The 17,583-nt window shown below is 36.2% G+C and overlaps 1 protein-coding gene across 1 annotated transcript; it reads left to right on the plus strand.

The window, feature by feature from the left end:
- The first annotated feature begins 1,057 nt into the window (after nucleotides 1-1,057).
- Nucleotides 1,058-17,515, plus strand: LOC120331767 (uncharacterized). The gene is made up of 10 exons (XM_039398913.2): nucleotides 1,058-1,258; nucleotides 1,901-1,996; nucleotides 2,601-2,697; nucleotides 2,798-2,871; nucleotides 13,776-13,893; nucleotides 14,563-14,716; nucleotides 15,091-15,190; nucleotides 15,706-15,878; nucleotides 16,088-16,265; nucleotides 17,267-17,515. The coding sequence occupies exons 1-10, from the start codon at nucleotides 1,130-1,132 to the stop codon at nucleotides 17,372-17,374; spliced, it is 1,227 nt and encodes a 408-aa protein (XP_039254847.2). The 5' UTR covers nucleotides 1,058-1,129; the 3' UTR covers nucleotides 17,375-17,515.
- The last annotated feature ends 68 nt before the right edge of the window (nucleotides 17,516-17,583 follow it).

Raw genomic sequence — 17,583 nt, forward strand, 5'->3', positions numbered from 1 at the left:
AATTATAATGGCACCACGTCGCTAATTACAGAACTAGTTAACCTAACATTGTGGATATGTTTTTTACTACATACCGTAATTATAGTGACATTGCATTCTTTACTAATTTAAAACGTATTATAAATATAGGGATATCATAACTCAGTAACTCTATGACAGTACGGTACGAACATTCAGCCCGAAGCAGCAAGATAGATTTATGAACTGACAGATCACTCAGCCGGAAATATTGTGAAAGATGACGTCGTGAGCATGTGACTGACCACCAATCGCACGTTTTCGGAATGTTTTGACTTTAGACCTAAATTTTTCCTTGAATAGTCTCCTTTGATATCTGAGTCGATTAGGTGATAAGCCTCAACAAGGAAGTCGCCAACATCAATGAAAAACACTATGAATTCGATTATCCCTTAGTTTTGTAGTTGTTATTATTGTAATTCGCATTTCGCAACATGCACCGTCACATAATTCATTTTATTCTCTTCAGTAAGATTGTGGTGATATATGTTTTCACCTGTGTGGCTTATTTTCCCGATATTTTCGTCGCTATTGTGTGTGATTTTTTTTTGTTCTTTGCTATAGACGGAAGATCGAAATAAAATTGTATGGTCGACTGGTCGTATTGATTATGCTGTACAAAGTTTGAATTTGCAAAGAATTTCCTTGGGTGGATCTGCCTATCATAAATGCTAAATTACTCTGCAGACTGCAGGGCAGGGCTGCCACTTTTGTCTGAATAAAACCATCTAGAATAACTAGATTGACCTTAAAAAACATCTAAATCAGGCATATGATTCAAGTTTCATCAATCTTACATCTAATTCTAAATACAGTACTATTCGTTTAACAATTATATACATCGCATTTTTATTTCCCACCAGATATTATTTGGAACGTTGAAAAAAAGTATCATATTTTATAGCTAACATCTAGACTCCAAATTGTACATCCTGATCTTGAACAAAACATCTAGCAGATCTAGCTATAAAACATCTGACGTGGCAGCTCTGCTGCAGAGGCCAAATTCGTTACATTCTGACATCATAATTGCAATTAATTTGCTGTAACCTTGACAATGTGATACTAGAAGTATAATACACTCGAATGCCCGTAGTTTACTCTGGCCGGCATGTCGGCTTCTGTAAAATTAAGATATGGCCCAGAAGGGTGGTCTTCCATTAATCCAGAAGAGAGGAGCATTTTAACAGCAAACAGGGTCAACGTTCAGAACCAAAAATTTAAGAAAGAACTAGCTGTGGTAAGTTCATTGTGACTGTCTGTAAGTTTAATCGGTAATATGTTACATATTCCGTATTAGTTAAGATTTCCATTCAGTAGTCGCTATTTTAGATAAGATTACGCGACTCTGAGAAAATTTATCACATTTTATGCGAAAAATTATAATAAACCCATGTTTTCGTCTCTTAATCCTAAATAAATAGAGTGTAAAATTTTTAATCATGTTTTGTTTTGAAAGTGAATCTAATATTTTGTACATGGGGCATTGCACTAAACGTTCGGTAATTTATATTTGGGTAAGTTTGTTTTCGTTTGTAAGGTAGTCAAATACTCATATAAATTCTGCACGCCCTCCTAGTTCATCTGTCTTTTTTGTTGTAAGCTATTGCTATTTGCGTATATGTTACTTTTTTCATATATTATGTGATAGTCTATATATATTAAACGTATTTTCTACCATATCTGATGTAAGTTAGTTGTTTGTATTTGAGAGAAAACGAAAAGTACCCTACATTCCCGTATGTTGAAAAGACATAAAATACGATTCTGCGAGGTTGACTTTTGTTTGATGAAATGGGAAAAAACGAATCAGTACGCATCACCATTTCCGCAAACTCCATATTTTTATAGGTAAATTATTATTTTGTATTCCCTTTTGTAGAAACAACGAGGAATCGAAGATGAAATGAAATGCGACAATATTCTATTTTCACGAAAGGAGTCGGTGATGCAAAACCGATTAAGTAGATTGACAAAGGTATGATGATCTATGGGTGGTGAATCTATGAAGGGTGGTGAATCTATGAAGGGTGGTAAATCATCCATTGCAAGTCATAACCCCACAGACTTAAATTTTAAAATATTTTATCAAATCATAATAGTAGAATAGCAGTTTACTACAGTACTACTATGAGATACAGCAAGGAATGCTAAAGAGATACATGCCTATACTAAACCCCGCAAAAACGATGTATGATTTATACAGAGACTAAACGAACTAGACAAGATGACAAACTGGAAAGTCATACTTCCAAAAATTTTGCATAACAATAGCAGAATAAATAGCAGAACTGTAATTTTTGCTCAATTTTTTTACTTAAATATGTCTACTCTAAATGATCATTTTACTGTGATCTTTTGTAGAAAGCGCCCTCCCCCCACTAATGCAAAAATGTGAGATTTGAGAAAACACACCCGGCATGCGTTGCACTTCGTGTTAGAAATGATTTAAAAATTTTCAGCACAGTATGTATTCCTAACCCTAACTGGATAAATACTGAATTTTTTCTTTTATGCGATGGCGAAGTTTTTTTTTTTGGCGAGGGCTTTATACAAAAGATCCTATACTGTTTCTATTACAGGCTTCAGACAACTTTTGTGGAAGACTGGGAACACCATTTTCTAGCGCTTCTAGCGATAATTGGATTACTAAACAGGGGAGACCACCTTCTCAACAAGGTTTGTTTTGCCTTCCGAACTTCTTCTAATCAAGAACTGTTTTTATTCAAACAAGGTCTCATTTTTTTTATTTAAACTACATATGCTTGATATTTTTCAGAACAAGGATCAAATACTAGCCATAACTCCAACTCTTTAACGAGTTCTACGTGGAAAAACAAAGAAAATTCATCGGTAATGTACATAAAAGTCTTTTTCCCGTTTTAAACTCTAATTTTCAATATTTATGGGTAATACTTGTGTATACATATTTTATTGAATATTTTACAATCAGATGTGGACATACGAGTACGTGACCTCACAAATATAAAATTGGAATGGAAAAGATATTTTGATATCAACTTGAATATTGCCGTCTTGCAAAATTTTGTCATATTTGGCTTGGGGTGATCTTCATCCAAAGTCAGCTGCTTCGTATCTTGGTATTTTTTCAATATTTTCCACACTTTCGAAGTCTGGCTTTCCCCCTGTATTTGCTGATTGAAAACGTAATTTTTCTGAATTATTACTATTAGCTCTGTACCAGTTTGATACAGCATCGCCTTGGTTGCAAAATTTGGTTTAATTCAACTTTATTCTATATTTTTCCCTGCTCATCGTGGACCTAAATTGTCATGATTTACCGCTAATAATAACATAGTCCTCCGTGGCCAATAAATATAAATGCTCTTTTGAGATAACTATAATAATTTCCTGGCATTATGAGTCTGGAATAGATTTTTTAGTCACAAGATGTTTATCATATAGGCAGGGATGGCCAATATCGAATAGTTCACTATTTCGAATACATTCGAAATTATTTTTTTCGAATATGAAATTTCGAATACTTCGAAAATAAAATCCACTAATTGAAGCTCATCTAAATGTATGTAGGAATTTCCATATAATAAGCAATGGAATAACAGCTATCTACAAGTTAAACCTAGCTATATTACCAGGCATTTCATATTTGCAGATTATTGCAGTATATATTTTATATACCACGAGTAATGTTAACAGAATTAAATTAATACGGCAATAGTGGTATCGATGATGGATTTGAATATTTGCGTAACACAAAATCATCTTAGTAAAACGCCCATACTTTTAAATACCAACCATTATCCGAATTATTTGCCAAAAAGTGGGATAAAGTATGAGTTATTTTTCCGACTTGTGACAACTTTTTCGTGAGTACAAAAATACGAATCAAAAATTAATTATATTCGGGAACTTTACCACACATTTCAAGTCCGCAGATCGCCGTTGTATGTTTGAGTAATAATACTTTTATTATTTTATAAATATGAAAATAGGAATCAAAAACTATTTATAATTGGGTAGTTTACCACACATTCGAAGTCCACAGATCGCCGTTGTATTTTGTAAATACGAAAATAGGAATCAAAAGTTAATATTAATCGCGAGTTTGCCACACAATTTATGTCAACAGATTGCCGTGATATTGTGCCGAATATATTTAGTTTTTGATTCTTATTTTACGAAAAATTGTCACAAGACGGAAAAAAAATTTATACTTTATCCTCGCTGTTGGGAACTAATTTGGATAATGGTTGCCATTGGTTTGTATTTAAAAGTATGGACTTTTTACTAGGATGATTTTGTGCTGCGCAAAATATTCGAATCCATGACCGATACCACTATTTAAAATGCCTGACCGTGTTAATTTAATTCTATTATCACAACTCAAATGTTGGTAAATCGGGCAGTTCACCACACATTTTAAGGCCACAGATCGCCGTTGCATTTTAGAATTATAATAGTTTTATTATTTTGTAAATACGAATCCGAAATTAATTATAATTGGGCAGTTTACCACGTATTTCATGTCCACAAATACCGTGGTATTTGGTATTAATACTTCCATTATTTTATCAATATAAAAATGGGAATCAATATTTAATAATATCGGTCAGTTTACCACACATTTTATGTCCACAGATTGTCGATACAACCATGAGTTACATTGAACAGAATTAAATTAATACGGCATGACATTTTAAATGCTGGTACCAGTCATTGATTGGATTATTTTGCGCAACAAAAAATCATCCTGGTAAAGGATCGATACTTTTAACTATCGTTATCAGAATTATTATGACTTGTTTTTCCAACTTGTGACAATTTATTGGATACCGTAACAATGACGGCTATAAATACCGTATTTCCCGGCTAATAAGTCCACAAGGCAAATAGGACGATGTCTATTTTTAGCACTCAAAAAAGTTTTTTTCCATACAGGCCTCCAATAAGACGGGTAAAAAAATTGTGTCCCTGTTGTTCAGTTATGCTGATATGCGCTAAAAATTTTATATGTTTAGAACCAGATCAAGTTAGTTTGGTAGAATCGATTCTACCAAACTAACTATTTTTAACAATTGAGCGGTAAATTTAAGTTGTAAACGGCAATCATTTTGGACAACCTATTAACCCGAATGTTGAAATAATTTTGGAATGTGATAAGTAATACACTGTACGTCCACGGGTTATTTCACAGCTGTGTTTTCCTGTCCCTGTCGTGTTCTGCTGAATCGGCAGGGGTCACAAATCACTTTCTCGGTGGCCGTGTTTCTCATATTAAAGTAACCATAACCGGTCTGCGATTAAATATCTTGATTAAATATAAAGTTACACAAATCATGCTTGAGAAGACTCATGCGAATAAAAACAGACCACATAGAACTACATACTTTCTCAATTAGACGCCCCCCTAGAAAAGCGACTTATTGCCGGGAAATACGGCAATTGTCAATTTTTCGACGTAATGGAAATGAATTTGTAAATTAAAAGCCTCGTAAACGAATGTCGGCAATGTCCACCCACGCAAACGTGCAAATGTGTCGCAACACTATGCGACGTACGGTCGCACAGAATATAAACAATCAAAGTGCCGATCGTCATTACAATACGTGAGACAGCGTAAAAAGTCGTTTGAAGATTCCCATAAAACGAAACACCACGATTACGGCGAAAAGTGGCTACTATTCGGAATTATTCGAAAAACAGCCGAAAAGGTATTCGAATACTTTGATATTCGAATACATTCGAATATTCGATTCGTTTTGGACAACCCTGCATATAGGTTAGTTCTCAAATTTCAATAATGCTTGCCCCTCTTCCGAAGACTCAACACTTGTGACCTTTTGTTCTTCTATAAAAATACTTAGTTTTGCTCACAAATTAAAGAAAAAGACTAAAATACATTACAGCGAAACAGCTATTCAATTCACAGTCAATTTTTTTACATTCGTGTACTAATGCGGATGGTACTATAGGGAGAAAGAGATGAGATGCTGTTGATGAGATATTGACTATCACCCTATATGTTTAAGTTCGATTCCCGCGTTATTGTTTTGACACGCGTTATGGAATGTGACTCCAATCTGGACTCCTTCAGACGATAATAAGCACACAGTGTTGATGCTAATCGTTGTTGTATATTATAGGAAGATGCACAATCCAAATTCCGAAAACAGATAAAATTGAGACACACTTAACTCTTAACACAGTAAATCAGGAGTGAACCAAAACACATCACACTTAACGCAGTAAAAACAGAAGTGGATCTAAACACAATATTATGCAGCCCTCTCGGCAAGCCGGAACGATACGTCATCAAATTGGTCGATACGAGAAAGGCAGTACATGTAATCAGTAATCAGTGTTGCTACAATAAAATGACCTATTGTGGGGAATGGAACACACTATTAAAATGAAAGGGTTAAATACATTATAATTCATAGTTACACAATGCACATTCGCTACACAATTCCCCCTCGACAGTAAAAAAAATTAACTTGATAATTTTTTCAAATTTTGGAGTCCGGCCGCCGAGAGATGAAGTGAAAGAAAACAAAATAACACGAATTAATAAAAGATATCAGTACGATATAATGAGTAATGGTTAAGGTATACAAGAGAATATACGCCATTTACGAGAGAAAACAAAATACGAGAAAAAAAATTCAAAGGGTCTCTCTCTATGTTGCTTAGAAATGCTTAACATTTTAAAATGGAATTGTAACGAAATAGTAAACAAAATGGCGACAATACTTGAAAGAAAGGACCTAAAAGAATGTAAAACACTTTGATGTTTAAAGGAAGGGCCTGAGAAGAAACAAATGGCGGATTTAGTACTTGATAATTAAACCGAAATTGGTTTGGTGTTTAAGATTGTAAAATTGGCGTTAGAGGTTATTTGAAATAAAATAATAAGTAAGAAAAAATCCTGTAAATTGAATAATGAGTAATTTGACAGATGATTATTGAACCATTGAATCCCTGAAATTGAACCTGAATCAAATTCTATATGAAGTAAAAGAACTCGTGATATCTAAAAAACAAGGCATTGATTAATAACAAGTAATTACACAGAAAAGAAAACTGACACTGCACAATTATTTTATTTGTATGTTTTTTTTTGTTATATTTAAATTCTTATACTAAGGTGTTTTGATGTTTTATAGTGGATAATAATAATAAGAGAAAAGTAATAAAATACAAAACGATTAAATTGATAAAATACAAGATGATTAATAACGAGGCGACACATTGCGAGATACACTCCATATACAATTCGCAACGACCGCCGGAATCGAGTTGACTTAATAGGGTGGGGATAAATTAAAAGGTTGTTACAGTCAAACTTTCGACTCAATTTGAGCTTGGGTGCTCGCACCTGAGAAGTTGTTAGCATTTTCCATCGATTCATCGTCAATTTCGACATCGGATAACTGGTGTATTTCTTGTTGTTCGTTGAATTGTACTACGGTTTGTCGTGGTATGCTGAGAAGTCGTTGTATTGGTTGCAGCAATCCATTTGTTAATGTACGGCGAACGGACATTCGGCAGTTTGGCAAGCTTCGATAGATGAAATAACCTATGTAAAGCAGGGGTACAACGAATAAAGCGTAAATGAGGCCAAATAGCGGCCACGCCTTTATGACGTAATCTGACAATGTCTTCGCAGTTGTCATTTACGTTTAAAACTAAGCCATTGTATGCACAATAGACTTCGTTTGATTCAATGCAAGATTTCGTTAGTTGAGAACAAGTTTCGAAGGTTTGCAATGATCGGTATTTCCAATCGGTAAGATTGCCCGATGCATTGTAATATAACAAGAATTCGGTAGTGTTGAATTTCGGAAAGTTGCGAGCTCTACAAGCTTTCGTATCTTCAACATTCCAAACAAATGTAAACACACCTTTCCGGCAAAAACCAGAATTGGTGCGCATTGGCTGAGGTATTTGAACGTGTTTTTGGTTGCGCTTGACGAAGAACAGCCATGAAATGGTTCGCCAGTAGGTCGTTGTACGTTTACAAATCTTGATATCAACATTTGTAAGAAGGGTAGATGTCTCGTAGATGTTTGCTGAACAATTCTTCATTGTATGAAGTTTGTGTCGGTTACAAATAGCTAGTTTGCGTATGTCGTAAGTCTGTCCATGTAACGATTTGTGACATAATTTCAGTGGTCCCTCAACGGCTTGCGTACTCATACAAAGCAAAGTATTGTGTAGTAAAATATGGTCATCAGATATCCATCTGGAATTCGCCTGATAGAATAAAGTCTTTGCTTAAATGGCGTGGGAGTTTTCTCAGCCTTCGCGGCCGATTTGATTGTTGCTGATTTGACATTTCCGGAGACGGCCCCAGTCGATGTGCTGAATCTGTAAAATGAATTTCTGCATCGCAATTTGATCGTTTCGTGCTTGTATCGGATATCGTATCATTATTATTTGAAATATTGAAATTGAAAGTCCGTGGGCGCGAAACAGTGACATCGCTCGCCGGTGGTTCATTTGATTTGGCGCCAAGATTCCTATCCTCAATATCTGCATGCCATAGGTCAGAAGTTGGTAGGTGTGCAACTTTTAAGTTGTCAATTGAACATTCATACGGCTTTGAGTTCCGGTCGACGATAAAATGCTTACTTCCACGTTTTAAGACCTGGAAGGGTCCTTCATAGAAGTTTTCCAGTCCTTTTCTTGATCGACTGATTTTGATAAAAACATGGCTACAATTTCTCAAGTCCTTTGGTATATAAGTTTTCCTTGAAGGCTGTTTGCGTGTTGGATTTGAACAGAGATTTCTGAAAAATCTCTTAAGTTTATTTACATATGTATGAGGGTCAGTATTTGTCGCGTCTGGCTGCGGTTCCACAAACTGTCCTGGAAGGCGTAATGTTGATCCGTAAACTAACTCAGCAGGACTGAAACCCAAATCTTCTTTAACAACTGATCGAATGCCAAGTAATACAAAACCCAAATTCGGAAACCAGTCAGATGGATGTTCACAAGCTCTAAGAGAAGCTTTAACAGTTCGATTGAGACGCTCAACTAAAGAATTTTCTTGAGGACGATATGGCGCTGTCAATATATGTTTTGAACCAAGGAATGTCATGAAATCTTTCCAAGTTGTTGATGTAAATTGCGGTCCATTATCTGTAATAACGGTACTAGGAGCACCAAAATGGCTTATATAATTATTAGTGAAAGCGTGTACGATTGTATTAGTCAAACTGTCCTTCAATGGAACACAAATTGGATATCTTGTATATCTGTCAATTATCATAAGCAAATAAACATAACCATGAGATTGGGGAGTGGTCCAAGTAAATCTACGTTGATAGTGCTAAAACGTTCATCTGGAACTTTGATGTTTTTCAATTCTGTGCGTATGTGTCGTTGAACTTTTGCTTTCTGGCATCGTATGCACTCACGAACAAACTCACGGATGTCTTTACTCATATTCGGCCAGACATAACTGTCTTTTATAAGTTGTTGAGTTCCTGATATTCCTGGATGACACAAATTATGAGTTAGGTTGATAATGCGATATCTTAATGAAGTTGGAATATATGTTCGAGGTTTGCCAGCGAGGCTGACGTCACAAATAATGTTCCCCGCCAATCCTGGGACTGGAAATTGTACTAACTGTAGAGAATGCTTGCTTGCGTTCGTTAAAAGTTGCTTCAGCTCGTGGTCGTTTTGCTGTGCGTTATAGATGTCAGTTAACGGGATAATTTCCTGTTGAGGTACAATGGCATTTATTCCACCATGCTCTGCGGGGTGAATTTCTATTCGGCTCAATGTGTCCGCTGCGATATTCAATGCACCGGCAATGTGTTTTACTGTGAAATCGAAAGTTGATATGTATTCAAGCTGACGGGCCTCCCGTTGGATTAATCGCTCTTTCGGACTTTGAATAGCCTGTACCAGGCTTTTCGAGTCTGAGATTAATTGAAATTTTCTTCCTGTCAATTCATGCCGAAAATATTTGATAGATTCAAAAATAGCCAAAAGTTCCTTGCCAAAAGTAGAATAAATTTTCTGGGGGCCACGAAGAGCTCTCGAAAACATGCCCAGAGGTCTCCATTGATTATTTTCAAACATTTGCAAAACACCTGATATTCCAATGTCAGATGCATCAGTAATTAAAGAAATGGGTGCTTGATGATGTGGATGAACCAACAGCGTAGCATTGGCTAAAGCATGTTTAATGTCATCAAAAGCTTTCAAAGATTCATCATTCCATTTGATTCGAGAACGTTTACTAGGCTTCCCGACTGTCATCTCATTTAAAGGTCGTATAATGGTAGCAAAGTTCTTTACAAAACGATTATAATATGAACAAAGACCAATAAAAGATCTTAATTCTCTCAATGTGTTCGGTTGAGGATATTTTTGCAATACTTCCACCTTGTCGGCTAAGGGTTGTATTCCTTCGGGCGTAACATGATGGCCTAAGAATTTAATTTCTGATTTGTTGAAATGGCATTTATCTGGATTTATAGTAAGTCCATAAATGTGTAAGCGTTCTAGAACTTGATGTAGTGTTCTGAAATGTTCTTCCTCTCTCTTGGTTGCAATGAGAATATCGTCGAAGAATACAAATATATTGTCGATGTTCGCTAAAACTTCGGTCATGAAATAATTGAACGTCGCTGGGGCAGATGCTAGCCCGAAACAAAGAGTTTTAAACATGTACATTTTATTGTTGCAGGAAAAGGCTGTTTTTGGTTGATCCGATTCCAAGATAGGAATATGATTATAAGCTTTTGTGAGATCAAGTGTAGTGAAATGTCGACAGCCATGCAATTTATTGACAAAATCGTACAGGTGCGGCACGGGGTGTTTTTCCTTGATCGTGATTGAATTCAAAAGTCGAAAATCGAGGCACAGCCTGATAGCATTAGAACCCCGCTTTGGAACGATGGTAACTGGAGAATTATAAACGGAATTACATGGAATTATATCTCCTAAGGCTAATAAAGTTTTAATTTCTTGTTCCACAGAAGCTTGTAAGTGAAAAGGTACTCTTCTTGGTTTGGCTGAAATAATTTGTCCATTTGTTTGTATTCGATGTACTGTATTGTGTTTAAAGCGAACAGATGTATGTTTAGGAATAGTAATATCTTCATATTTCCGTAGTAAGTTTGTAACTCGACTATCGTGGCTAGGTGAAATGAATGAAGCAGCAATTGTCGGCATAAAGGTTCTCCTGCCTTTAATGTAGTGTTGAGAGCGTGGATTTTTCAATGTAGCTGAACCCACATCGAGTAATAAGTTGTATTTGGTCAGGAAATCAATGCCAATGATTGGGGTTCGCACTTTCGCGATTTGAAAATCAAAGTTGTAGGTAAGACCATCTCCAAGATCAAGGGTTAACAAACGAGTCCCATACCATGGTATCTTCGTACCATTGATGGCATAAAGGGAATGACTAAGTGGTTTCTTTATAGGTATAAAATCAGCTGGAATAATTGAATAAAATGACCCAGAATCGACAAGAAATCGACGTCGACTCGATTCATCAATTATGTACATAAGAGAAGTTGGTTGTTGCCATGCTGAGTTTGATGTTGCACAGATTCTTTCGGGTTTTCGACAACTTTGACCCGATCTTCGTGAAAATTTTGAGGAGCCATGGCACATCCTACACCTTTGCATTTGTAAGCTTTGTCGCCAAAAGTCGCGTGATAGTAACAGAGATTGGGGTCCGTGTTTTGTTGAGAAATGTTCATTGGCGGTCCATTATTGTGTCGAAAAGGCGGACCGTGAAGTTCCGGGGGTGGACCACGATATTGGCGATCGCGTCTAGGCGGTCCTCTCAAATTGTTGTATCTCTGAGGTGGTCTGTCCTGGTAATCATTGCCTCTCTGCTGACGGTTGTAATTTGAGCGGTAGGTTTGCTGTTTTTCCTGTGTAACCTTGTCTAACTGAGTTTTAAGCTGTTTCATCTCTGCCAACAACTCTGAATAAGCTCTTGTGTCAGATTGTGGTGTTGTTTTAGAATTAGTAGCAACGCCTGATGCGGAATTTGTATCCCAGAATGTTTCTGCCATGTCTACAATTTGACTCATGGAGCGTTTTGTTCCACTTTTTGCAAAAAGTCGCCTTACGAAAATCGCCACTGGCTCTGGTACAAGTTGAACAAAATAAAACCGTAATATTTGCTCCGGAATCGGGTTTTTTGAAGCGTGAAAATCTAGTGTACGACAAATTAAGCTGTATATTTGGGTAGGTGTCATATTCTTGCATTTAGGGCCTAACGCCTCGATTTGGTCGATGAAATTCAACTCGAAAATTTGTTTGATAGTGTCAATAAAGTTATCATATTCATCCTTCGTTATTTTAGTGTCTCGATCTGGCATAAACTCCTCCATTCTAGCATACTGGTCTGGTGTGAAACTCTGAATTACATATTTGAGTTTAAAATCAGGATCGATGATTCCGAAATATGTGAATGAAGCAGTAATATTATCAATCCATTGCCTGACAGCGTGCTCCCGAATAGGCTCGCGTTTGTTCGAGGTCAAAAATTTTATATAGTTATCAGGCAACATAACCATCTCCGTATTCGAAGAGGTGGAAGAACTGGATGAGCGCGGTGTAGGGTTCTCAGAACTGACATTCTCTGTAGTTATTGAAGATGTAGAAGAGCTTGATGATCCTGGTGTAGTGTTCTCAGAAGAAATATGTTCTGTAGTTGTAGGCGAAGATGTCATTGTGCACTGTGTGGTTTTGCGTGAACGAATTTTAGTAGTTTGTATTGCTACACTTATCCTTTGTGGTTGAGTTTTAAGTGAGGTTGAATCAGAGCGTCTGCTTTCTGAATCTTGCTTTTGTTTAAGGCGTTGCGACTGTCTGGTACTTGACATGCGTAACACTAAAATCTAGCGGCGACGGAACGCAACGAACGCATAAAGTGTGTATCTGGCATTCCTATATAAAAATTACACATTACAGTAAAATTACAATATATAATGTTCGTTTGAATCCTTTGTCCGTGAAAACGTCTCGAGAATAAATATGAAAAGGTATTTACTTGGAAAGGCTGCTGTCTTCATTGTTGAATTCCTGAATTGCCATCATGAAGTTGATTTTCCAGTTGTTGAATTGATTTTTCCAACTTGTTGAATTGAATTTCCAAGCGGTTGCGTGTCTTTACACGTCGGAGGTCATCAAAATATAGGGAGAAAGAGATGAGATGATGATGATGATGGGATAAAGACTTTCACCTTATATGTTTAAGTTCGATTCCCGCGTTATTGTTTTGACACGCGTTATGGAATGTGACTCCAATCTGGACTCCTTCAGACGATAATAAGCACACAGTGTTGATGCTAATCGTTGTTGTATATTATAGGAAGATGCACAATCCAAATTCCGAAAACAGATAAAATTGAGACACACTTAACTCTTAACACAGTAAATCAGGAGTGAACCAAAACACATCACACTTAACGCAGTAAAAACAGAAGTGGATCTAAACACAATATTATGCAGCCCTCTCGGCAAGCCGGAACGATACGTCATCAAATTGGTCGATACGAGAAAGGCAGTACATGTAATCAGTAATCAGTGTTGCTACAATAAAATGACCTATTGTGGGGAATGGAACACACTATTAAAATGAAAGGGTTAAATACATTATAATTCATAGTTACACAATGCACATTCGCTACAGTACCTAGTGAATGTCTCAGCTCAATTGTAGCGCCCAGTGAACAGTTCTAGGGGCTTTGTGAAATAAGTTTCCGAATAATAATGAAAGTTTTTTTTAATTAAAATAGAAGAGTAAAAGTAACAATGGAGAGTGGCCAAGCACATCACGACCAAATAGCGAGCAAAAGACCAGACGAGTTCATTTTGGACAAGAAACCAAGCCATCCGTGGATAACATAGTAACAAGTACGTTGTTTTGATTATCATTAGGTTTATAAAAGCCATTCATATGGTAAGCCAGAAAATTTCATATGGTTAGTGGGAATTTTGGATTTTGAAATTTTACGCATATGCAAATGTTGCACTAACGGGGGTGGTGAGAATACCTGTGTTCGCGTACATAACCAACGAGTTAGTACGTGCCACAACTGCCGGCGCTCCAGAAGTAAATGTACCAATATGCCCTTTACTGATTTTTCGATTATTTTTCATCAAGTTGTGTGAAGGGACTGAAGACTATGGGCAGGGGGTATATTCACTTGGCTGACGCAGACAGTCCCGAACTCGTAATAAAACTAAAATAAGGAAAATCGGAATAAAATTATGGCCTAACCCTAACCTGGTACACATACTACGGGAGTACCCAACTGCAAATCAAAGAAGTGTTTGTTTATTGACGTTAATGGAGTCAAATTTTTTAAAAATTGAAACAGAAATAGCCTTGTACATGCAACTTGCAATTTTCTTTTGTTTAAATTTGGTTATTTTATGTTGAAAATTTAAGCTGAAAAAAGATCTCTGATTCGGGTTCAGTTAATTAAAAAAAATTCTTCTGCTTCTGGCTGCTAAGTATGAAACCTCTGCCAATATACATGAATGTGCCTATTTACAATTGTATGTAGTTTGTGCTTTCAGACGTTATCAAAGAAGCACAGAATGTATTAACGCCAAGGAGACACAGTGTACCAGGTGATTTGGGAACTTATAGAGAGGACCATGACACAGCGTCAACTTCTATGAGTATACAATTGCCTAACATATCGAAAACTGGCAGCACTAAACAGTTAACGTATGTGTTTCAGTGTTACTTAGCAAGTCTTTTCTCGTTTGGTTTCATGAAAATACTCCGGTATATTGCAAACTCAAAGAGGCGGTATCGCAATATGGACAGCGATATTTTGATTTCGAAATAGCAAATGATCCACATTTTTCGAGAGATTCATATACAGACAGGGTGGGAAAAACTTGCAGCAGGAGAAATAAACCAACATGCAATTCTTGACCCTCTTCATAATAGTGGAATTGAAACCACTTGGTAAACCTGCGTTTTTTCCTTCACACAAAAAATCAGTATGGGTTAATTTTTAAAAAAAACTGTAATTTACAATTTAATACGAAACTATAGGAGGCACTGTTTTCTTGAAATAATGCTCATCATTTTAGTTCAAGATCATCTAATTCGTTAAAAAAATCAAGTCACGGGTTCTCAAGTTCATCTCTTGGACACGGTTTCTCTAATCTCACTCCTCGAAATTCTCTCAAGGTTCGTATTAATTTTTTCGGAGTTGGAGCTATAGTCATATTACCAAACTATCGGAGTTGAAATTCTGATTTTCTTGGAGTTGGATTTTCAGAATTTCAATGATGATAAAAAAAAATCAGAATTTCCCAAAGACGCTCCAAAATTATTAAGTTTCTCAAGCGCTCTCAACAGTCTAATATTAAAGACTATACTACTTACACGCGTGAAGGTTTTTGTTATCAAGATTCGATTTCTCGCATCGGAAGTCGGAGTCACAATTTTTCTTAAATCCGGAGTTGGAACTAAAATCAACTTGGAATCGACTCCATAGCTCTTTTTAATGAACAAAACTACAATACATAAATTCTTTCGTATTAACCCTAACGCTTTTACTTACAAATATATATTTTAAAATTTAATCAAGTGCTCGCCAGACGCTCAAATTGTTGTTGATTTTGCACATTTTAGAACATGCAATCTCTGATAAGTTTAGTTCAAAAATTAGCAGGTTAAGCAAAACTTATTATTTTATGTAGGCAGTTTCGGGCTTAGAAGAAGAAATGGCAAGATGGAGGCGACTTCATCACACTCGAGCAGTGAATGCTCGTATCAAAGCAGTGAGAAGTGGAGGTAAAAGACATTCTTCATGCGTCACTTTACGAGAAACCATGGATCATGCTGCAATGTTGCGAAGAGAAGAAGCGATACAGTAAGTACAAGTGTTCCAATTCCACAGCTATTTTAATTGTATGGTTGTTCACGGTTATTCAGTCCATTCTGGGCAAAACGTCTGAACGCTTGTTCATTATTTCTGTTTATTTTTATATTTTTTTTTATTCATTCTAATGTAATCGTTTGCCTAAATGAATAATAACAAATGGTTTGATTGATTGATTGATTTTTATTCAATTTACAAAGCCCTGAGCCGTTCACTGCGGAGAAGGCATGGGGCCTATTGAACTGTGGATATTTGAGATTGACCCAAAGCAATATTTCTACATTGGAAGATATGTGCTCAGCAGCTGGATATGATATCAGTTCACATCCACACAGAAGTACGGAAGACGCAGCAAATGATATGCAAGCAGTTTTTGAGGTATATATTTTTTTCACTCCAACAAAGTCATGATTTAAGTTCCTTGAAATGGAATTAAACCATATATTTCAAACGGCCAGCGGTTCTATGTTGGTGCAAGGATACAATTCAGTCTCGTGTATGTTTCTCGATTACGATTTCTATATGATCACCAGGTGAAATGATTTTTTCAAAGCTAGGGATAACGTGACTGTAATGGAATCAGTTTCGATAAATTACTTGTCCACAGAATCGATCGATCTTCTTTGATAGATTATAAAGAACGCTCAGTAAATCTAATGTTTTTTGAGTTTTAGTAGGAGGTTTTGACTCATTTTATCACCATTGAAAGTCTGTAATTTCGACTCCAGTGAATTCAGAATTTTGACCCCACCTAGCAGAGTTTGAGAATACGATTCCCGACTCTGGTGAAAAGCTGCTGAACTTTGACCCTGCAAGAAAATCGGTAAAGCTGGCTTGCGCTTAACTGGGCGGTAACGGGATTTGTCTCAACATTACGCTAGACAGCTAATTTGGAACGAAACTCGACTTGTACACATTTTTATTTTTTTAAGTCAGATTATTCACTACCCTGTGACAATATTATTGGACACGTAGTGGACATAACGATCGTTTCAATATTATGTTGTTCGTGTTGTTTGACACAGAATAACACACCTAGTGGAAATATTAAAAAAACGCTTTTCTCTTCGAATACTGGACCAATTGCTTTGAAATTTTCAGTGGCTGAAGATAAAATTTTTCACCAGAAGGCTATTACTTTTATTCATTTTAAATATTCCTGTTAGCTCTGTGAGATTTGTTTTTGTTTGCTATGACGTCATTAAACGTTCTGTTGACATCGGACGCCATTTTGTGTCCTACTGTACTGCTTCGCTTGGTGTGAATATATTTGTAGACTGTGATCTGACGGTACGGTAAACCGTACTGTACTGCGAACAGACGTGTCCATATATTTGAGCGTAGCTCTCTTGTTTAATATAGATTTATCTTGTTTGCAGCAACTACGCGAAAATCGACGACTTCAACCAGACGTGACGTCACAACTGAAATTCCGGCAATCTCTTTTGTTCAAAAGATTATCTGAAGGATTGTTCACTCATATATAAGAACACCATGATGCCATTCAATAATGGTTACTTTTTTAATGCTAAAATTATTTTATTGAATTATAGTTTATTTCATGATTTTTATAATCTGTACTGAAAATGACATATTGAAACAATGCATGACTAATTATTATTGCGTAATAAAAATGTGGTTATTTATCAGTGAGGGTGAGGCGAGTTATGTGTTAATTGTTGCCTTGGTCAACTTC

This window comes from Styela clava, chromosome 6 (assembly GCF_964204865.1).
Source record: "Styela clava chromosome 6, kaStyClav1.hap1.2, whole genome shotgun sequence".
NCBI lineage: Eukaryota > Metazoa > Chordata > Ascidiacea > Stolidobranchia > Styelidae > Styela > Styela clava.